General features: G+C 41.3%; 1 protein-coding gene across 1 annotated transcript; it reads right to left on the bottom strand.

The window, feature by feature from the left end:
- Nucleotides 1–712: 712 nt before the first annotated feature.
- On the bottom strand, nt 713–22627 carry LOC139603234 (protein scribble homolog). Its single transcript, XM_071454283.1, has 7 exons — nt 22619–22627; nt 22142–22345; nt 19761–19997; nt 17893–17982; nt 17146–17223; nt 15334–15429; nt 713–2309 (listed from the first exon to the last, which is right to left on the bottom strand). Exons 1-7 carry the CDS (start codon nt 22625–22627, stop codon nt 2157–2159), a joined length of 867 nt encoding a protein of 288 aa, XP_071310384.1. The 3' UTR covers nt 713–2156.
- Between the last annotated feature and the right edge of the window lie 98 nt (nt 22628–22725).

Below are 22725 nucleotides of genomic sequence, written 5' to 3'. Positions count from 1 at the left end.
GCAGAGCAAAAGCAAAACATAATTAACTGCCACTGTTTTTTGGTTGTTTTTAATGAAAGCTTGAATAAGCATAGGCTTTGATTGATATATTTTGTAGAGCTGCATGTCCACAGAGACATGCAGCTCTACAAAATGTTACCACCATAAGTTTATACTCACAGGAAAATTTTCAACACTGCAGTATGAAATTTGCTTTGAAAATCAGTGAAGAAGGACAGATAAAAATCTCAGTGTTTAAAACTTACCTGAATGGCGACAGCATTTGGTTAAAAGCTTGTAATTTTGATAGCAACTGTTTTGATTTCCAAGATCTAATGGAAAATCTAAAACAAACACTTCTGCATGGGAGGTAAAAAGGAAGAAAATACCAAGTTCTCAACAGAACTCTTATTTTTACTAGCTTTTGACTACAACTTGTTCTGCAATCTAAGGCTGATTTATAACAGCTGAGGGTTTGTGGGTTTTTTTGCAGTCTAGTGAGACACAATAAAGTATAGTAAATTGTGCATTACTAGCTAGAGGGCCAAAGCATTTGTGGGTTCTGAGTTTGATATTTTTACAACGTGCATTGATCAAACATTAGGTCATAGTGGAAGAACCCTGTATATTTTGGAGGAAGAAAAGAGATGGGAAACAAATATTTTAAATAACATTTCATTTATCAATATCATTTAAGCCTATGCTTACGCACATTATACAGTCTTTAATATTACAGTCATAGGAGATTCTAAGATAATGTTCATTTTGCAAATGAATGAAGTTAGCTTAATATTCCTATTGCTATCATCAATTAAAATGCAGATGTACAAGATAATAAAAAACCTAACTGGATGCCATTGACTTGATATCATACTGCTAGCACAAATCCATCTCTTCAAAATAAAATATCCCTTTTGTTAGTAGGAGATATTGTTCTCTTTGTGACAGCCATACCCTCCTGGAAACTTTCTAATTCTGTAAAAGCCAGCTACCAGCATTCATTGAAGTTATGAATGGTCATCTGAGAAATCTTTCTCAAGAATGTGAATAAAATATGAGCATTTACCAGGTCAGGTTGTGTTATATTACATTTACAGGAAAATAAACTGTATAAACATCATAAAAACCATAAATGCACACTTAATGTACATGAAAAGAAAGTCATCGCATTCAAGTCTAGCAGGGCCAGACCCCACCTCTGAGTTAAGGCAGCACCATGGAACCCCCAAAAAAGAACAGTCCCAAACAGTTCCCTTAAACAGCTTAAAATGCATTAGAAACCAATGCACTGAATAGCAGTGAAGAGAATTAAAGGATTGAAAAGTGTTGTACAGAACAATTTGCTCTTAAATGCTTTCCTCACATACATATCTATACATGAAACACAGGCATACTGCAGTAAGGCAAATTAAGTGTTCTGCTTATATGCAAGTCAGGGGAAAAAAAAGAAGTTTCAGGCAGTTCCTCATGCATAAGAAATTGCTTCTCACTTCATATCAGGTACATAGTTGCATAAGGTGCCTCCTGCATGTGGATCTAATGAAATACAACTTACAGGTCCTTTTCAAATCTGATATACATTCACATTACTGATATAACTGGAGAAACTGTTCTTTATTACAATAGAATGAGATACAGAATTCCAACACAGATAACATTTCTCAGTGGGTAAAAAAAAAAAAAAAAACAGGACTATTTAAAGACATATTTTTTTTTTAAATCCTCATAGAAAATGACATTAAAAGGGACAAATCAAAGGAACCTGGGGAGAGATAGAAGGATGAGCTGTTTAGACAAATCATGGACACAAGATTTTAAAAATCCCATCCAACTATACAATTGTTTTCAGTGTGTTTCCAAATGGGTAAAGTACCTTCTGAATAAAAATCACTTGCATTTTTCTCCATTACATTTAGGTGCTGCAGGGTACCTTTACAAGTGGCTACTGAAACACGTGGTGACATTCACAAAACTTGACCCAGTGCATTCCAGGTTCATAAGTTCTTGCTGAAGGAAGTTCAAGGCAAAGAAATACAAGCAGGGTTCTCCTCCCAAATCCATCCTCCATGTCATGGTTTTCACTATAAATAAGGCATAGCGGTTCAAGTACTACATTAAATGTCATCAAACAACGGGAAAGAAAACCACCCATGAACTCCTGCCAGAAAAGTACTTTATTAGGGAGGATAGAAAGCACTGCTCAGACAGTCTGAATAGGCATGGCCTTCTGTGCTGTCAGGCTCCTCGGGCTCAAAGTCCTCAGGGTCGGGGGGCAGCTGGTCGGCATCTTCATCAGAAGTGGACGGGCGTGTGAGGATTATCCGAGGTATCTTCAGCAAGATGGGAAAGATTTCAGAGAAAAGAATCAGATCAAGAGCAGGGATGCGTTTAATAGGAATATTTTAAAGGGACAGGGGAAACAAGTGATGAGAAAACAATATGTGAGAGGTCCAACAGCATAGAGAATCATAGAATTGTTTAGGTTGGAAAAGACATTTAACATCATCAAGTCCAACTACTAACCCAGCACTGCCAAGTCCACCACTAAACCATGTCCCTAAGTGCCACAATTACATGTCCAGGGGTGGTGACTCAGCCACTTCCCTGGGCAATGTGTTCTGATGCTTGAACACCCTTTCTGTAGAGACTTTTTTTCTAATATCCTGTATAAACCTACCCTGGCACAACTTCAGAGCATTTCCTCTTGCCCTGTCACTTGTTACATGGCAGAAGAGACCAAACCCCACCTTTTTACAATCTCCTTTCAGGCAATGGTAGACAGAAGAAGAAGCTCACGTCTCCTCTGAGCTTCTTCTTCTCCAGGATAAACACCCCCAGCTCCCTCAGCTGCTCCTCACGGCCCTTGTGCTCCAGACCCTCCACCAGCTCCACTGCCCTTCCCTGGACTCACTCCAGCCCCTCAATGTCTTGCTCACAGTGAGGGGCCCAGAACTGCACACAGGATTTGAGGTGTGGCCCCAGCAGTGCTGAGTACAGGGGGACAATCCCTGCCCTGCTCCTGCTGATACAGGCCAGGATGCCATTGCCCTTCCTGGCCACCTGGGCTCACACTGGCTCATGATCAGCCAGCTGAAGTCCAGCACTCCCAGGTCCTTTTCCACTCTGCATCCAGCCTGTAGCTCTGCATGGGGCTGTTGTGACTGAAGGGCAGAACCTGACACTTGGCCTCATTGAACTCACACAACTGGCTTGGACCATCAATCCAGCCTGTCCAAATCCCTCTGCAGAGCCTTCCTGCCCTCCAGCAGGTCAACACTCCCACCAAGCCTGGTGTCACCAGCAAACTGGCTGATGGTGCACTCAGTGCTCTCATCCAGATCATTGATAAAGATACTAAAGAGGACTGGCCCAGTACTGAGTCCTGGGAAACACCATCAGTGACCAGCCACCAGCTGAATGTAGCACCATTCATCACCATCCTCTGGGCCTGGCCATCCAGCCAGTTTTAACCCAGCAACAGTGTCCCTGTCCAAACCATCAGCTCCAGGTTCTCCAGGAGAATGCTCTGGGAAATTAAGGCAAAGCCTTTACTAAATTCTAGGTAGACAAAATCTAAGTGGGTCACTTTGTCATAGAAGATTAGGTCAGTTAAGTTGAAGTTTCCTGGATGCTCCCTCCAGCCCCTCTTCTAGATGGGAATCTCATTTGCCAACCTCCAGTCAGCTGGGACCTGCCCAGTTAGCCAGGACTGCCAGGAGATGGTGAAAGGGGCTTGGTGAGCACTTCACCAGCTCTCTCAGTACCCCTGGCTGGATTCTCCACAGAGCTCTGTGTGTGTCTAACTTGTGTTGTCTAGCAGGTGTTGGATATTTCCCTTGGATTAAGGGGCTTTAATTCTACTCCCTATCCTTGTGTTACAGGTTAGGGGACTGGCACCCAGAGAACAACTGGTCTTGCTATTAAAGACTGAGGCAAAGAAATCATTAAGTACCTCAGACTTTTGCTTATCCTTTTTCTCTGTTTTTTACCACTTCCAATAAAGGATGATTGCCCTTGGTCTGCCTTTCATTTTTTGTTTTATGTCAAAAAGCCACTGATAAAGCAAAATTAGGATAAATTGCCTTTTCCTCTCATTAGCTAATCTTTTAAAAAACCTCCTCTAGGTGAAAAAAAGATTAAGATACTTTTTTAAAAATAAAGACAAGTAAATATACAAAATTAATTTAATTTCATCATTCATTCAATTCATCCCCCTGAAAGCAATAAAGGATTAATTAAGAGCCATAAATCAAATCAATTCTTGATCTTTAAAAAATTGCATATTTCAGCTTCTTTACTGACTAAACATATTTAAGGGAAACATTAAGAGAAAACATAAATGCTTAAATTTGTCAGTAAAATATGCATACATGGATTTGATTCATATTTTTTTTTGGACAAGAACTTTGTATTCTTTGAGAATCATATTGCAATGTTTTAAAATTAATTTAAATGCTGTAACTGAGGAAAAAAAAAACCCAGTGTCAGTCATATAATGTAGCAGTAATTGTCATATAGTCATATAATGTATCAGTAATTGTTTTTATCAATGAATCGATTATTACAAATTTCACTCTGGTGCACAAAATCATCCTCCTTTTTACTGCTTTCCAAAAAAGGTTTAACATGTAATGAAAACATATAAGGGTGAGGCAATATCTCTAACAAACAGGTAAGAGAATGAATGTTTAATAAATAAAGTGGCCATCTTACTAGCAGTATGAAAATTTGCAGGAAAGTTAGATCTTCTGACTTATCAGCTGCTTCTCTTCATGAGAACATTTAATGTTGACATCACACAATTCAATTGTTTATCTATTATTTCCTGTCTGTACATTATTTGATTTAGGAAATGACACCAGCATATTGATGCCTTGTGGTGTTGCACATTCAGCCAGGAGGTTTCTGCATTGAAATGAAATGAATTATTCCCCAGGCTCCTCTGACATTAGGTCCAACTCCCCTCAGCTCACAGCACACTACACACAGACACCAAACTGCAGCTGTCAGTCCAGAGCTGAATCTCACCCCTGATAGGTGCAAGCTGATTTTAAAACCATGTATAAATCTAGTGTATATCCTGGTGTACTGAGCACCCAATTATGTACCTTTCCCCCCCCCCCCCCTTCTTCTGTTTAAACTAAGAAGGGCACCTTTCCAGAAGCTTTAAATAACCTATATAGATCCTAAGCACTGGCAAAGCTACAAGTCCTGGAAAGATGTGCTTTTGTCATGCACATATGACATAATTTATAAGCTTTCCTTGCTCTGGATAGTTCTGATCTTTGCTGAAATATGCTTCTTGCTTAACAACAGCCAGCAGCCAGCTGCTTTGCAATGCAGCAAATGCACATCTATACATACACGTGGTTTGCTGGGTCCATAATGAAATTCTGACAGCTCAAGAACTACTGCAGAGGTCTGTGCTCCCAGTTACCCACAGTCATATCCAGGACCATGCTTTGCATTTCATTGAGCTGTCAGTTCAAAGCTCAGGGAAGACCTTTCTTTGTGTACCGTGCTGCTCAAAAATAGATATGTGCACACCTCCCCATGACTGACATGTCTCTCATTAGCAATGCAGAGTCACCTGTACCTATTTGTCATTTTGAAGAAAAGACCTAGCCATTTTGAATGTCAGTTTTTTAAGTACTCTTTTTCAGCATGGTTCCTACTACCCAGTTTCCAAAGAACTGAAACTAATTCTCTAAAAGAGATTTTATTCAAACATTTCATGACTGCTTGCATACTGTCTTTCAAATATTATGATGGAACTAGGTCTGAAAATTATAAAATCAATTTAATTGATGAAAAGTGCTCCTTCAACATTTCTGAGGTGATTGTGTTAACTGCTCCACAAAACACATGGTGTTGGGGAAGTCTTACATCTAGTGTTTCATGTTGCTGCAGGTAAAGAGGAAGCAGCACTAAATGAACAACCAGTTTTGTACAGCAGAGGCTGAGCAGTGTCTCAGCCCTGAAGTGCTGCAGAGGCTGCAAACCTGCACTCCCAAGAGAAGAGTGGGCTCAGGTGTGATCTACAGCAGCCCCTCTGTGCCCTCTCCAGGCAGGTGAAAGCTCACACAGACACTGACTCTTGCTGATTTGGAGACAGTCTGGTGAGTCTTTCTAACAAATCAAATGTCCTGGTCCCCGTGCAGCTGCATCTCTGCCCCTCTGCTTTCTGCACACCCCCCTGCCCACTGTCCCTCTGAAACCCCCTGTGAACCTGTGCCACTACTGTCCCTAAACCATGGCTGCTCCTTGTCCTGCAGCCAGGCATCCTCCTCTGTGCCTCTCTCCCTGATGGGATGCTGAGGAGCCCATTTCCTCAAATCTGAATCATAGGGACCAATGAAAAAACAACTCTCAGCTGAGGATGGTGCCAGTTATGCAATTCCAAATGCAACTAAGTAACAGAGCATGCATTTGTACAAGGTCTAATTCAGTGAAAAGAGGCTCAGGCCTCTAGTCCCTCTCTCCTTGCAGCAGAGGTATCAAATCAAGCTCCTCTATAAAGCAAAACCAACTCAAAATGGATGTAAGCAGCACACATCACATTTCTAACCACAGTGGCCTAACCATCTGCACCTAACCATCCCCTAAGAGCCCAGGACTCTATCACTGCCTTCACATTCACCCAAGCTCCAGGAATATCACAATATCAGCTTTATCAGCTTCCTTTACTCTTTCAGTTTTGTTAAAACAAAACAAAATAACCACAACAACAACAACAAAACAAACCACAAACAAATGAAACTAACAAAACTGAACCACTCTAAACTTGCATTATATTTTGTTATATCCTTTTCTCAAACCCAGTGCTTCTCTTCCCAGAGTCCCAGAGGGATTTTACCTTCGCTTTCTTATTTCCCTGCTTATTTTCACTGACCTCAGCATTACCCTATTAAATTTGCTCTTGGACTTTTCTTTACTATTTGTATTTGAATGTACATTTCCTGGGCAGCATGATTCAGGGAAGACAGAACAGATTTCCTATGTGAAAAAATGGCACAGCAAAGAGGAAGCAAACTATTTCCACTGCCCATTACAGACAGGGCAACACAGAGACATTTAGGATGGCAATGGAAAACCCTTCCAGTACAGGCACCTGAGTTGCTTGTATAAGGCATGTGGGAAGGTGTGAAACTTCCATCTTCTGTAGATAATTCTGCAGAAAAAAATCTATGCCAGTGTAGGAGGACAAACTATCAAGATTTCCTGTTATTCCATTGTTTTCTCCACTGGTGGTTACTCAGCAGTGTTTGAACTTGTTTAAAATTCTTCTGTTGAAATTGCAAAGTCCTTCTACTCACTTTCCATCATCATGCTTTAAATATCATTATTTAAATAATATTGGAACTACTATTCAATCTCAAATTGTCAAAATACATAGAATACTTTTTCAGAAAAATGCATCATTAATTACTTGAAACAAGTTACTATTTTTCCATTTTTCCCCAAAATTACATTTTCAGTACCTAAAAAGTAAACTTCAAAATGGACATGTCCTGTAGCAAAACCAGTGAGCTCTCTGTGGAAACTTCTTCCATCACCTTGTTTGTGTCACTTTTCTAACATAACCACTAAGACTTTCTACACTAAAAAAAATCCAATTTTGTTTGAATCACACATAACTAAAAATCAAATTATTTCAGACACTCTCATTTAATAGGATTAACATCCTACATTGAAACTCAGAGTCCTTCAGCTGGAGCACAGACAGGGGGCCGCCTGTGCACGCCTGGTCCTCTGCAGGAAGAAGCAAAATAAAGCCATCTAAACAACATGGGGCAATTCAGCTGCAGTGTTGGCTGCAAAAATTCAGGATAGGAACAATCCCACAACTAGCTATGATGCTTGAAAGCAGTTTTTAAAATAAAGCATGATAAATGTGATGTCTTGCCAACAGGTTAACATCCAATAATTTTTAACTTCCAGATGCACACATATGCTTTCCTTGCCTACTTCTAGCCAAAATGTCTGTCCAAAACATTGCAGAACAGTCCATAAAAGATGGTTCATTATGTCTTTTTATAATTTTTTCTAAACTAAAACTGAACAGAACAAACCCCATCATCTTGTTTTTCTTTTATAAGCCTTTCCCTTCCCCTGGCCCCTCCCAGGCCACAGATCCATACTCCAGCATTAGCCAGAGAGGGAAGTTCTCAAGGCAACAGTCACAGCTACAGCCCAAGCTTCTCATCAAAGGCACAGCCGGCAGTGACAGGGCAAATCACAGCTGGCAGCAAGGCCAGCTGCTGGGGACAGAGGCTACAAATCAGAAGGTGAAATGACACATGAAAGGCCAAAGTTTGATGGAATAAGGGCAAGAACAAAGAATTTGGATTGACCTTTTTTAGCAAGAAAACCAGACATACTTTCAACTTTACCTAGTTCAAACAGGTAAATTTTAAAAGAAAATATTCCCCAACTAGAAAATACCTGTAATAGGAATGTCTGCCTAGCTCTGCTCATATTGAAATTTGTATTTAAATAATGCATATTTTTAAAATTTGACTTTACAGCTGATCTGCAGTGACTCCAGTGCTAAGGATGGTACCCTTAACTGGGGAAAACAAAATTATCAACACAGTTGACAGCATGTGCAGGAATGAATAATGTTATGATTTCATACTTAGTTTTACCTGATTTGTCATCGCTTGGGGTGGAAGTAGTTTTTTAGACCTGAACAGGAAATTTAGACTTCTCACTAAACAATGAAAACAGTCCTTTGCTAGATGCAAAAGATCACATTTGATAGTGACTGTATTCACAAAAGAAACTGTCTAAATATAATTTAGTAAAGTAGGGCATTTACTCATGCCTAAAAAATATTTCACAGCTGGACTTTTAAATAAAAATTTTTAAAAGCGGTTGCAAAAATGCATCCAACAGAACAGCAGAGAAAGGGCAGATCTGAGCTGCACAGTTCACAACAAAGCAGCATCTGATGGTGTTCTTAACTGATGTCAGCAGCAATAGAAAAAAAAAAACAACCTTCTACCCGAAAAGAAACAAGGAAATACAAGTCAAAGAGAGAGAAAGAGATCCAGTTATCTCCCTGGGAGTCAATTACTCACAAGCAACCCCACCTCTGGGCGGGAGCGGGCACAGCAGCCAGGGCACAGCTGGGGCAGGGCCAAGGGGACACAAACCAGCTGATGGCCAGCTGTGGGTATGGAAACACAGGAGCCTGGAAACCCCGTCCAGGCGCTCAACACAGCTCCTTTTTCATAGCGTATCAGGGACGTTTCAATAAGCTTGTGTTTTATGGTGCACCCTCAGCTCTCCTGGTTGTAGAAATCCCTGGCTGCATCCCTTTTTCCCAGCACTTTACAATGTTATTTTACTGCTGTTTTACTGCTGTGTTTGACCTCTGGCCAAACCCCAGAAATTGTGTAGTCGGATGGAGAGAGAGGTATAAACCTCTCCTACACTCTGGGGAAGATAAATCTTTGGTGAGATGCAAAGCATGGATGAAGCACCTCATTACACCTGGCTACAGAAGACCTCTGCACAAGGAAATGTGTGTGACCTGTGCTGCTGCACTCAGGGAGCAACCAGCTCATGACAACACCTTTGTTGCTTGGGGCTGGGAGAGGGCACCACATAATTCAGTCCATCCTTGCCCTTGGAGCAGCCGCAGCACTCTCAAGCACTTGGCATTTGGCACCATGCTTCTGCAAGTGCTGCCTCAGTTTTGTGTGCAGCAGCCTGGTGAGGGCCTGAGCAGGGGCTGCCCCACCAGCCCATCTCTCTTCCCTGTTGCTGTTCCCACACTGTGCACAGTGATTAATTTCAAAATCTAATTCAGCTCAGTATGATTTCCTGGAAGTCAATGAACCAGACAGGCAGTAAAACACTGGAACAGGTTGCTCAGACACATGTGGATTCCCCATTCCTGGAAATATTCAAGAACAGGTTGGACAGGGCTCTGAGCAACCTGTTCTAGTGGAAGATGTCCCTGGTCACTACAACTAGGGTACAAGATGGCCTTTAAAGGTACATTCTGACCCAAACCACTCTATGAGTCTATGGAAATTTCCTCTGTGTGATGTATTTTATAGCCCAGTTTTAAAACTGAGTATTTTCTCTACTTCTTGGAATAGCAAGAGAACATCTTGCATGTTTCATCTGTCTCCCAGCATGCAGTGTATACAACATTTGGTCATGTCACATTTAGAGCAAAGCTCTTTTCTGTTCTTGCTCTCTGCCAAGCGCCTCCCAAGGGCAATGCACAAGGCAAGAAAATGGAGCTGTGTCAAACAAAAATGGAAGATCAATTCTCATCATGTCATATCTGCAATGCTGTCAAGCACAAAAGGCTTTTATATGATTCAAATTGCGTATGAAAAATTGTCCTTGGTCCATTTCTTTCATCTTCTAATGTGCCACTGGATAGTGACTTCCCTGACACTGGAACCTGACTTACAGATTTTTATGTAAGTGCCTTCATGTAAGTGTGTAATCATTTATGGCCTGACACCATGAAAACATCAAAGAAAATGCATTGCTCTGACCACATCAGGAGACTTAAAAGGCACTGCCCCCATAAGCAAGTCCAAGTTGCCAATCCTTTGATTTTTTTGAAGAAAACTCATCACCCCTGTGGAAGGCAGTGGCTGTTGGAAGCCTGCAGGAACTCAGTGCAGTCTCTTCCCCTGCATCACTCCCAGAGTTCACGAGGATGCTTTTCACCAGGGAGGACATTGTTTATTATTTGTGTAGTTCTTTAAATACTTACCCTCTTTTATTCTCAAATAATCTGCTATCCTACAGCACAGTTCAAGGTGCCTTGCTTGAGTCTGTCTTTTGTATGTTTTTGCTTATATTGTCTGTAGTGCTCATATTGTCTACCACATGATGTGCTCGCTTTGTAGATTTTCTCTAACTTGGACATATTTTAATATGGTAACTTGAAAAGATCAATTAATGTTCTGTCTTTTTAAAAGATTTTTCCTATGTAGCATTGTTAATTACAAGCTTTGCAAAATCCAAGAACTTAAAGTTTGAAATGAGTCAGTTTTGACTGAGTGTGTGAGAAAACTACTTAAAAGGAAGAGAGGAAAAAGATACACTGTGCAAACAGAAGCATTTGTTGGGAGCAGGAACTTAATTTCAAATTCACAAAATAAGTTCCTAACCACGACACTATGGATACAAACACGGTGTCTACAACACACACCTTTTATGTTCCATCTTTCATCATGACTCAGAAATACTCAGTTGCTTAGATAAAAGCAGAAGCAAACTAGGAGATGAAATGGAGGAGGCAATCCCATGGCACATGGGTGCTCACACTCCACTAGAGCTCACAGCATGACTAAGGTTCCCTCACCCAACAAGGCTCACAGGCTTCTTCAGAAACACATGTAAACCTGCACCAGATGCAAGGCAGGGGAGAGTTAGATTCCTGACTTCTTAAACAAACTTAGCTTGTCAGAATAGAAAAAAGAATAACATAAAAACACAAACACCCTTACCTGGTAAGATTAAAAGAGTCATGAAAATGTTTTGGAGAAGGGATAAAACAGTTCCTCATAAGAAACTTGAAATAGTAGATCTTATGGTGCTATAGGTTAGTCAAACACTGTATGTGATGTGAGCAAGGTCTTTCCTGTTTGAAACAAGCTTAAGAAGAAAGCTGGCTTTGTTCATGATAAGGACATTCTGAATCTCACTTTTGTTGTCTCCTTTTATACTGCTTCTCTGACCTGAGTACTCCACTAGCTTTGCTTTTAAAATTCAACAAAGTAAGACAATGATTAAAGAAACAAAAGTTTTATTTTATGCTGTATGATTTCAGTTTTCTGATATGTTTAGAACATGTTCAGATGAATAAAGAAAGCTTGATAATTAGATTTTGAAGATTTTTAACTAATGTAAGTGGATCAAGGTTTTTTTTCTTGGAAAGTCTATCAGCTGGAAATGAAGCAGGTAGATCTGCTGGGATTCTCATCCATGTAAGATTTCTCACAACTTGGACGTGAACAATATGAGACAAAGGCAGAAGACCTGCATGCTGTGGGAGATGGTGTACCTGCTTATGCACCTTCTGCAGGCACAAGAGGATTTCATTTTGATACATGTTACAGGTTCCGGTACACTTGTCTGTTTTCTCAGCAGATTTAGGAACATTTGGTATCTCTGGATTTTTAACAGAGCAGCCAAAAAAATTGGCTTTTTTAGCCTTCTAAAGAAGCTCTTCAGATTTTTTTCAGTTCTGTAAGCTTCACCTTTTATTTATTTATTTATTTATTTATCCACACAATCACTTTTAATTGGTAATTCTTACTTTAACCTCCCTTGAAAATGCCAGGATCAGTGACACTTGTACCCCTGGTGAACTAAATGAAAAAATATAATTGAGAAAATTCCCAGGGCAATGGCATAAAATTAAATCAAATAATATGCTAACAATTTAAGTTAAATACTAGATTGAAATATCTTGAATACTTGATATTAATTACAATCTACCTGATATCCTTATTATGTTAATAGCCCCAAAAATGAGTCAAAGATGGCATGATGATGCATATTATGAAATTATAGAAAATGCTGAAACCTGTCAACACTCTCCATTCAGTCAGACAAAATCCTCTGGGAATTTCAGTCAGAGGTTGAATGAAAATATTTATAATGGAGAAAGATTGTGAAGAGTTAGTTCTAAGTTTGAGAGGATGGATATGAAACAATAACAAAACTGGAAATGAAGACTCCAGAATCCAAGTTAAAGTTCCTTCTGTTAAAGTCAGTATGGGCATTTGTTTATATCCCTGATTTTTTTTTTGTTTAGTTTCAATTCAAATATTTGTATTTATATATATATATTAAAAAAAGTAAAATGCATTTTCATAATTTTGCGGTGTGATTAGCATAACTGAGGCAAGTCTATAAAATACTGTACGTAAAAACTATCTACTTGTAATTAAAGTTCTGAGCCCTCTATCTACATGTCAGCAAAATACTCAATTATAATTAAAACCAAGGAAGATTCTCATTTTTCCTTTGCAAAACAATGACTCACTGTGAAAGAACATTTAGTTTGTCCAATTAATTACTGGTCATTCACACTGTCATGAAATCCCAAAGCTGACACAAAGGGTTTGAAATTGAGTTTGGCTGGATGAGTTAACAATTACATGAGCCTTTTAGAAGCAGTTAGAGCAACCAAGCCTGGTCTGGGAAAACAGAGAGGAAACCTGAACCTGGCAGCAGCACTGCCTGCTGTAATGCCAGAGCAGCTGGCTCAGAGATGGGCTGGGCTGTGGCTACAAGAATGAGACAAATATTATCACAGAGAGCATATGCAAAGAGGATGTTTATTAAAATTAAATAAACAGATGAAGACAGTATCTGCTGGAAGGCAGGATGATGACATGGAAGAGAGGGAGAAGAAGGATGACACCATCTGGCACATATTCAGTTTTTGCAGAATACTAATAGGAGTCTCTGGTTTCTCTGCCATTATGCTTCGATCCTTCCCTCCCCTGATGTAGACACAACCATCTTCTATTGAAACCTGATCAGAAACACAAAGGAAATGAACCTTCCTATATTCCTAGCACAGAAGAAGATTCTGCATTAAGGTCCTACTGCCACCTGCTTATCTGAACATGCAAAGCAAGTCCTCCATGAGAAGCCAGGCTCCAAACATTTTTCAGATAATAGGATTTCCTTCAGTTACTGAGAAATAAGAGGGACTTCAAAGTGAGAACAGATGAGAAATTGAACAGTCCCAAGTCAGCAGGATACTCCCCACAAGCCCATAATCCCTAAAATTGATGAATGCTGCTCCAGGTTACAGGCAATAAAATGTATAATTTGCTACAGCACAAATATTTTGATTTCAAAAAAGAAACAAAACCAGAAATACAAATGTTTCTTCACAAAAGAACTTGCACTTTTGACACTCAGAACATATTTTGCCAGTTTACTCCCTCTGAGTACTCTGCTCTAAGTATCTCAGTCTAATCTGCCTCCTCCCCCCATTACACCTGAAGAACTTTAAAGGGAGGCATACAACATAAAAATACAGTAATTTCTCTGTTTTGGATGAAAATACTACAAGTCAGAGACAACTGCAACAGATCCAGGCCACTGCCAATGTGTGAATAAACCCTTCCAACAGTGACTCCTCTAACAGGAAGCCTCATGCTTCCTGCAATGCTGATAAAGACTAAGAAATAGCTACCAGGTAAAACTGATGAAAATTGATGAAAGTGTTTTAAGCTGGAAAATAAAACTGGCCTAAATGATGATCTACAAGATGATGTTGGAGGCCAGAGGCCTCAAAATAAGTTTCTTTAAGCAACTAATAGAAGGGAAAGCCTTTCTTAGTCTATTTCATGGACAAAAGCTGTAGCTCAACATGTCAAACACAGTTTGACAGTGACAATGACTCACACAGGAAACCAGAGAAAACAGTTGAATGATCCATGTGCTCACTTTTTCAGTCAACTAACAAATCACTTTACTTATCTAAATGGTTTACAAAAACTGATATGGTCTTTGATTATAGTCTTTTATATAATATACATACTTTCATTTTTTGTGATTAGCTGGGTTGTGAATGGTATTCAAGGAGAAAGATTTAAACAAAGAGTGAAAGAAGAGGAATCAAACAAAGCATTCCTCTGGCATTTGCTGTAGGAGAAACAGTTGTTGCTTCCTGGTACTTCAAGCTCCACACAAGTAAGATGCTTTTTGACCTTAATTATTCAGATACCTTGATCTTATTCTATCTTCCTAGTGAAGCCATAGTTTCATCAGTGGTGCCCATAGATGACCAAGATAAGGGCAGGTCTTCAGAGAGTTGAACTTGCTAGAGAAGTTCAAAAAAGTGGATTTCTGCAGGCCCAGCTGTTGCCTTCTGTGACATGGGCAGTAAGCTTTCTCTCACCAGTCACCTAAAATACAGGCATGTCTTAGCCTGTGACACAAGTTCCTCCTCCAGTCAGAAGAGGAAAATGGTCACCACCTCCAAGTAGCAGTTCACCCTCTCCCTCCTAAAAGAGGGACCCTGGAAATGCTGCTCCTTGCATTAGCTGGAGACAGAGTCCAGACAGCAGAACGATGACTCAAACTGGGGGGAATGGACGCCACCCTGGAGTCCCCACACCAGAGTGCTTCAGAAGCTGGGGGCTCGCCCAGGAGCTGAGCTCCTCCAGAAGCCATGTGCCAGCTGCAGTGACAGCCACCTAAATCCTTGCTAGGGTCTCTGATCTTTGACATGTGTTGAGCTCTGTGCCAGTCTTTACTACCATTAATATAAAGACAACACAAACATTAAGACAACACAAATTTCTTAGGTAAGAGAGATTTGTTATTTGCTGGGGGCATCCTACTTACTGTTATGACATGGTTGACTGTCGGGGAGGGGCTGCCCTTGGGGGAAGCTTCAGAGGGAGCAGCATTAAGGGCAGCAGGCTCTGAAACAAAGGTTGCCTTTAAAAGAAAACACCAGGAACATATTTTTATTCTGAATGCTGTTTAAGAAGAGGAGCTCCCTCCCTCTCAAGTTAGTATACAAACACCTGGCCCTATTGCTACATGTGGTTGTACAACAAAAGCAAATAAAATTGCAATTCCTGCTGTTTCCCATTTTTGGTGAATTTTATATTTGAACTATTGAAATTACCAGTTCAAGAATAAGAAGTTGTAACACAGTGTGCAGAGAAAAATGCTTGTTATTTGTACACAGATTAGTCCTGTGTAAAAACAGCAGTATTTCTATAGCACACCCCATTAATTCCTTCTTGTCACACACACACACAAAAAAAGCAGAGAGTTGTTTTCTATATTCTTTAAACAGATGAATGATTCTGCCATCTTGTGGGAGATGGAGAAATTCTAACTATTTGTACAATAACAGCAGGGCAGAACAGGATGGAAGGGAAATTTCTTCTTTTTCACTTATTTCACTATTGATTAAGTGAACAGACATTAACACCTAGTATATTCCAAATAGTCCCCAAAATAAATATTTAATGATAGCCTCATGGAGGAACCTGAGCAATGGGGTTGATTTTTAAGATACTAAATTGATCAGAAGCTCTGCTCAGAAAGTAAAGGTACAGTAACTAAAATTCCTGTGGTTTTTTCCCTAATCATCTGATAATGTGAGATATGTAGATAATTATTTACATTCTCTCCCATTTGTTACAATACCTTTCATTAAAGAAAAAATGCAAAATTATACAGATTTTTATCTACAGCTGACCTTTTAAGAACTGTCAAACTATTACAATATTTACTATTATGGAACACCACCTTCTATTAATAACTCTATAGCATAATTTTACAAAATTATTAGATTAATTTATCATTAAAGTCTTTGGCTAATACAGATTGTATCATTATTCCTGACAATTTAACAGACAGATAATATTGCTTGCTCTATCCCACCTTAATTCAACATGGACCATGCTGGAGCAAAAACTATTAATATAACCAAGTATAAATGACAGTTTAAGAGAACAAGAGCTGAAAGAGATATGGGACAGTTACACTTCAAAGTAATTCTGTAGAGGTTCTCTTCCTACTCCACCATTCTCAGCAGGTAGAAACCAAAGAGTACATCAAAAGTATGTAACACAAAATTGTATGTGGCCATTTTTCCCCATTGTTCTTGGGAAATTCTGAAGCTCAAGAATGTGGCTTGTGCTAGGAAAGATGAGGCTTGAGGTGGAGCAGCCCGAGGGGCACATTTATCCCCTGGCACTGCAAGCCTCCATCAGGGGACTTATTTTGAGCTGTTCTCTTCCCACCAAAAATTACCTTGGGGAAACAAGCTCATCTAGCTTATATTTCTTTGTTGCAACTGTAATGAACTCATCTAGTAAATCTAATACCACTCACAAGAAAGCTTCTTGGATCAAATACTTAATTTATACTTACATAACCACTTAAGACCATTATTTTCCTTTGTATATCATTCATTTAAAATATTTTGTTAAGCACTTTGAACATAAAGATCTGACAACTAGAACACAATAAGAAGGAATACAACAATTTAATGTTATTATAATTTCTTCATAATGGCAAGCATCTAAAAAGCTAAGGCCGGCCTAGATATGGATGTCAAGTTCCTCAACTCTAAGTGGTTTGATTAAAAGACAACAACAAGAGAACACACTCCACAGTGACAAACAACCCATCTACCTCAGCCACTCTGTCTCCTGCTTGTACACCAGCCAAGTCTGGTGGAGCATCTTTTGGCAGCCGTGCAATCAGGATCCCCTGGTAACACAAAACACAGGTTTCAGAAGTGACAGTTTCTCCCATTGTTCTCCCACTGATATAAAAAGCAAATGGGAAGTAATTAATTTTCAAGACTTATTGTTTTGTTGCCTCCATAAAATTAAAAACTAGATGACTTAGCACATTATCAAGACAAAAAAAAAAGCCTCCATGGCAGACACATACAACAATGAACAAAAGTCAGTAATTGTTTACACTGTGCCATGGGGAACAGACTGGAAAACAAAGATTTATTTAAAAGATAAATCAGTGAGAAGATGTGTGAAATATTTCTCTCAAACCAAGTTAGCTCCTGGGAATGAGCAAATGAGATGGGAGAGGCATGTAGATTGCCAAGGGAGTGAGTGACCCCAAACTGAGGCAGAAAATGAGAATATTTCAGCCATCAGGTTGTCTTTGCAAAATCATTGGTTTACATTTGGGTATCGCTCCCAAATCATCCCTTCTGGAGTTTCCCATCAAAATGTAAAGCCAGATCCTGCTCTGGGAAATAAGCGACCTCTGTTAACCCTTGTTAGCTTTAGAAAGATGGAAATGTTACAGGAAGGACAATTTCAGAAAGCAAACAACAAAACACAACAACTCAAGGAACTACTCATCTGTCTATTCCTAACAACCACTAGACAAATTTTTAAAAATGAAATGCACCTCATCACTTTCTTTACATGACGATGAGCCCTTTCCACCAGCAATGCTAATACCAAGGCTCCCCATTTGACTGCACACAGTAATGGTAACCTGGAAAAGAATTATAATGGATAAGTGACCTGATTAATCAAAAATATTGCCTCTTAATTATGTGAGCATTGAAACACTACCTCCCACTCTGAACACCAGCAGACATGCTCCTGAAGAGCCCAGCCCTGTGAAAAATGGTGCTACACTTCAACACCGGCACATGCAAGACTTACCACCATTGCTGTGAAACCATGGACTGAATGAACTGCACTCAGCTCAGTGCCCACCTGCACGTACCTCTGATTTGGCCTCAAAGTACTAATGCTGGATACATGAAGTGAGGTGCATGGCTACAAGGAAAGTGGGCTTTGTTGGGGTTTTTAAATGGGAAATTCTTTTTCCATCTAAGCCATGGGGAGCAATTACAATGACCTTACTCTCTTTAAGGTAAGCCTCATGACATCTGCCATGCAATGTTGTGAGAGTCCGTCCGAATTTTCCCTCATTCTGCCTCACGATTGTCATTGGGGCACCACTGAAGAGAAGACCCCCCTGTCTAGAATCTCTGGCTCTGAAGGAGAAAGTCACACACCAAAGGCCCTGAGACCTGAAAGGACAGTGTTAAGTTAGTGTTTTCACAGGTGTGTTTGCTGTATGCTACATTGAGAAGAAGAAGGGGCACTGTGCCCTTTTTTTGCAACAATGGCTTTGGAAGCTGTCCCACCTCTCAGCCTGGCTGGACTTCTGCTGAGTTTTGGGTGGTCTCCCACAGAAGACCCTCACCTGTTTTACAACCACCTTGACAGACAGACTGAGATGTAAGAAGCCTCTCCATCAAGGACTGAGACATGAAACTCCCATGTGAAAAGGCCCCTCTCCTCCTTCCAAGGACTGGGACTGAAACCCCCAAGCCGGGGGAGGTGTGTGGGGGAGGCAAGCTGACCAAAGAGAGATGTTTGCCTGCAGGTTGTGACCACTGGACCACAAAAACAATGGCTCTCGTTTGCTGCTGAGAACATAGACTACCTGTTACATCTATTCCTTGCTGTATATGTTCCCCCCCCCTCCCTCACAATTTTCAATATAAAAACCTCTGAGTTAGCTAGAGATTTTGAGATCTCCCCAGCGTAACAGGCGGATCCTCGACTGGACTGGACCAAAGGACTTTGCCTCTATGTTGGTAGCTATATCCCCCCCTCTCTCTCTTCTCTCTATCTTTTTCTCTCCCTTAATCCCTCTATTGCATTTTGCTGTGGTCATTCAATAAAGGTGCATTTGTTTTGATTATCACTGCAAACCCCCTTGTACCGTGCCGGTTTTTTGCACCCTGAGATCACTCCTATGAACCATCACATCATCCATTCACTAGGACGGATCGTGACAAATGTCCCCCCTTCTTTGCATCTTTTATAAAATGCCTCACCCAAGAGGAGTGCCCCACAGGGAGACACAGGAGTGCCCCACAGGGAGACACAGGAGTGCCCCAGAGACACAAGGAGTGCCCCAGAGACACAGGCAGTGCCCCACAGGGGGACTACAGGAGTGCCCCACAGGGAGACACAAGGAGTGCCCCACAGGGAGACACAGGAGTGCCCCACAGACACAGGGAGTGCCCCACAGACACAGGGAGTGCCCCACAGACACAGGGGGTGCCCCACAGACACAGGGGGTGCCCCACAGACACAGGGGGTGCCCCACAGACACAGGGGGTGCCCCACAGACACAGGGAGTGCCCCACAGACACAGGAGTGCCCCACAGACACAGGGAGTGCCCCACAGACACAGGGAGTGCCCCAGAGACGTGCAGACCCCCAGCAGCAGCAGCAGCAGCTCCAGACCTTCAGCGGGGGCTGCGGCACATCCAGCGTGCGCGGCTCCTCGGCGGCGCGGCCGCCCTGGCTGGGGAAGCTGCCAGCTGCTGACACGGGTGGCTGCACCCTGCTGTTAGATCCTGGAAGAGCCTTCCCCTTCATGGCCAACTTGTGCTTTTCTTGGAGCGTTGCTCTGCTATTTCTTTGATCTCGCACGCTTTCGTTGCTATCAAAAAGGCTGCCGGAAAACTTGGAGATAGGTTCCTGAGGGTTAAAGATAAAAAAAGGTAAACACAGCAACAGCAAGGAGAATCTGAAACACACAACTCACCCGTGCTAACATGGACTCGTTCCTCACCCTCACACTGCTGTATGATAGAATTTATTTCACTGAAGACAAAACTGGAACTTTACAGCAAACATACAAAGATTTCTTTTACCATTATTTCTCTGGGCATGTTTTGCCTTCAACGCTGGGGTTGAAATTGTGGGAACAGGGAGAGGACTGGGATTTTGTACATCCTTTCACTAGATTCCCTGGTACACACAAGTACAGGTAACACACACATATCCATATGTGCACAAATCCTGCAATGGCCTGTGAAAATGGCAGAGCATGAGAACAAGACCATTTTGGGCAGCCTCTGGCAGCTCTGTAGCACTGAATCCACTGTTCTGGGGGAAGGAACCACACACACAAGGCAAAGGAAAGATATTTCCATACAGAAAATAAAATGTTTCTTTGAGTTCCTCAAAACTCACATTCCATTCTTGGGAGCATACATGTGAGAGGGAAGGCAAGCCCTACCTTGCATCTATGTATCCAAGACTTTGTTTCAGTCATTGGGTTGACTTCAGTTGCAAATGGCAGTGAGTGGAGACCTGCAAACTTCAATGATTTAGGAGTCCTCTGGAAATGGAACCTCAAAGGTGATGCATACTAAAGTCTACTCTGAAGCCTGGCCCTAGGGTTAACCTACTCTGAGATGCAGTGAGGAGCTCACAATGTCACCCAATGCCTAGCTAAACCACAAGGGCTTGAAGAGAGAAATACACAATTAAAATACATCCACCAACAATTAAAGCTTCAGACAATTTTGACTGCAAAATGTAGTGATGTTTTCCAGCTATCAGTTATTTCAGGCAAGGGGTTAAATTAAATTCAGACACAATGCTCAAATTCTGTTCACATTTTAGCAAGGCTTTACTTATATTTAGTTGATTTTTGCTCCCTAATTTGATGGGTTCACATCAAATCAGATCTTCATATTGCCCAAATCCTTCTATCTTCTGTTGGCAGTAAAACGATGCAGCAAACATACATCAACACCTCCAAAAATAAACCCCAGAAGTGTTTTTCTAAGCCTGGAAGTTTAATACCAAAATAAAAAGCAGTGGTATTACCTTGAACAGCTGTGCAGAACCCCACTGGACAGTTTATTTTTCCAATCTATATTGGCACTTTCCCACAATCTCTTTTTGGTTAGGATGGAAAAAAGCATTGCCAACCCCAGGGAAAGCATAAAAGGCATGATTGCTTCCCATTTTCACTTAAAAGGGAATTTGCTTAGCTTTGACTCGCATAAAGCATTCATTACCTTTCTTCTCTTGAGAGAGATTTCTCTTTACAGTGCCAGGCTGACTAACCTGGACACGTCTGCAGGGCTGTGAGTGCCAGGGAAGAAGGCCATGAGCAAGAGCCAGGAGTGCAGGCTGGAGGAGGGGGCACACCAGCAGCACTCACAGGGGCTAGGAAGGAAGCAGAGGTCCTGGAAGAGGAGCAGGAGCCCCCACTCCTGCCTCATCTCCCAGTTAACATCAGGAAGAATGGCAAGCAATGCCCTGAAAGGGAAAGGCTGCAAGAGTGCAATCACCACCTCCTTTTCCCAGGCAGGCTGCAGCACAGGTTACAGACAGGCACCTGGCAGGCACAGGCTGGAGAAATTACAGCAGGCAGGGGCTCGCAGACATCAGCATCCTGGAAGAGCAGCACCCAAAATCAACATGCAGTGGAGGAGCACTGCAACCTCACTTTTCTAGCATCCAGACCTAGGGAGATGCTGAGCCCCAAGTGCTGCCAGCAACCCACTTACCTGAAAGAGATGGAGGGAGCTTGGTGACTGGGGATGCAAGCAGGAGGAAAGTACAAAACATGTCTCATCACTGCTCAGGTTACCCATCTTAACCTGCAGGTCAAACTGTACTCTTGAGGGTTGGATGAATTAATTGCAAGCAAAGTGAAGGAATAAAACATTGAACATAGTTCTGTACCCTCTGCACAAGCAAGGACATGAGAGTATAAGCAGTGCAGGTCCCACAAACCCAATGTGCTCTGCTGCACAGCAGTGTGAGCAGCTGCAGCCTCTTCACAGATGCACATTGTCTCTCCCAATTTCAAGACTACTTACATCATCAGGATCCTCGAGTTCCTCTGCTTCTTGCTCAGGACTGATCCTCCCTTCTCTCCATTTCCCATTGGCAGAGCTGAATTTGTACAGGTTACCACCAGGAAAACCTTCCCTCCCTTTCAATGAGGCCCAGCGAGAGCTCTGGGAGCTCCAGTTATGGCCACTGTGCAGTTTAGGAGACTTGGGAAGCCACTTAATAGAGTCCTAAGGGAAAGAAGACATTTTAAAAAAAGGCAATGAATAGATTTTAAGAAAGCAGTTGAGGTATGTAAGTGCAGAAGCTCCTGGTAAGTTCTGCAAGGTATTTTTGATTCTTGCAAATCCTGCATGTCCCTTTTTTACCTTTAGTAGTACCTTCAGTCCCACAGAGGCACTTTGCCAGTTAATGGGTGTTACTGGTGATACAAAGAGCAAGTAGAGGCTGCTGAAAATAGTGGAAGCCTTTAAAGACTTATAGGAGCATGGGACCAAGCCTACCTTCAGCATCATAAAGAAGAATTAATGATGGACAACAGTCTTCAATAAAGTGTACTACTGAGAAAACAAACAAGAGTACTCAGACCTTTAGTGACCATCTCATCTCA

Source organism: Agelaius tricolor, unplaced genomic scaffold, assembly GCF_023055355.1.
Source record: "Agelaius tricolor isolate 1412-34295 unplaced genomic scaffold, bAgeTri1.0.p SCAF_1, whole genome shotgun sequence".
In the NCBI taxonomy this organism is placed as follows: Eukaryota; Metazoa; Chordata; class Aves; order Passeriformes; family Icteridae; genus Agelaius; species Agelaius tricolor.
This window is presented reverse-complemented; position numbering and strand designations above follow the sequence as displayed.

Excerpts from the sequence above, each read along its gene's own strand:
- LOC139603234 (XM_071454283.1), bottom strand. Across the intron at positions 19,998-22,141 it reads AACTCGAGGATCCTGATGAT|GAACCTATCTCCAAGTTTTC; the intron begins GTAAGTAGTCTT and ends TTTAACCCTCAG. Across the intron at positions 17,224-17,892 it reads CATGTAAAGAAAGTGATGAG|GGGATCCTGATTGCACGGCT; the intron begins GTGCATTTCATT and ends TTGTGTTACCAG.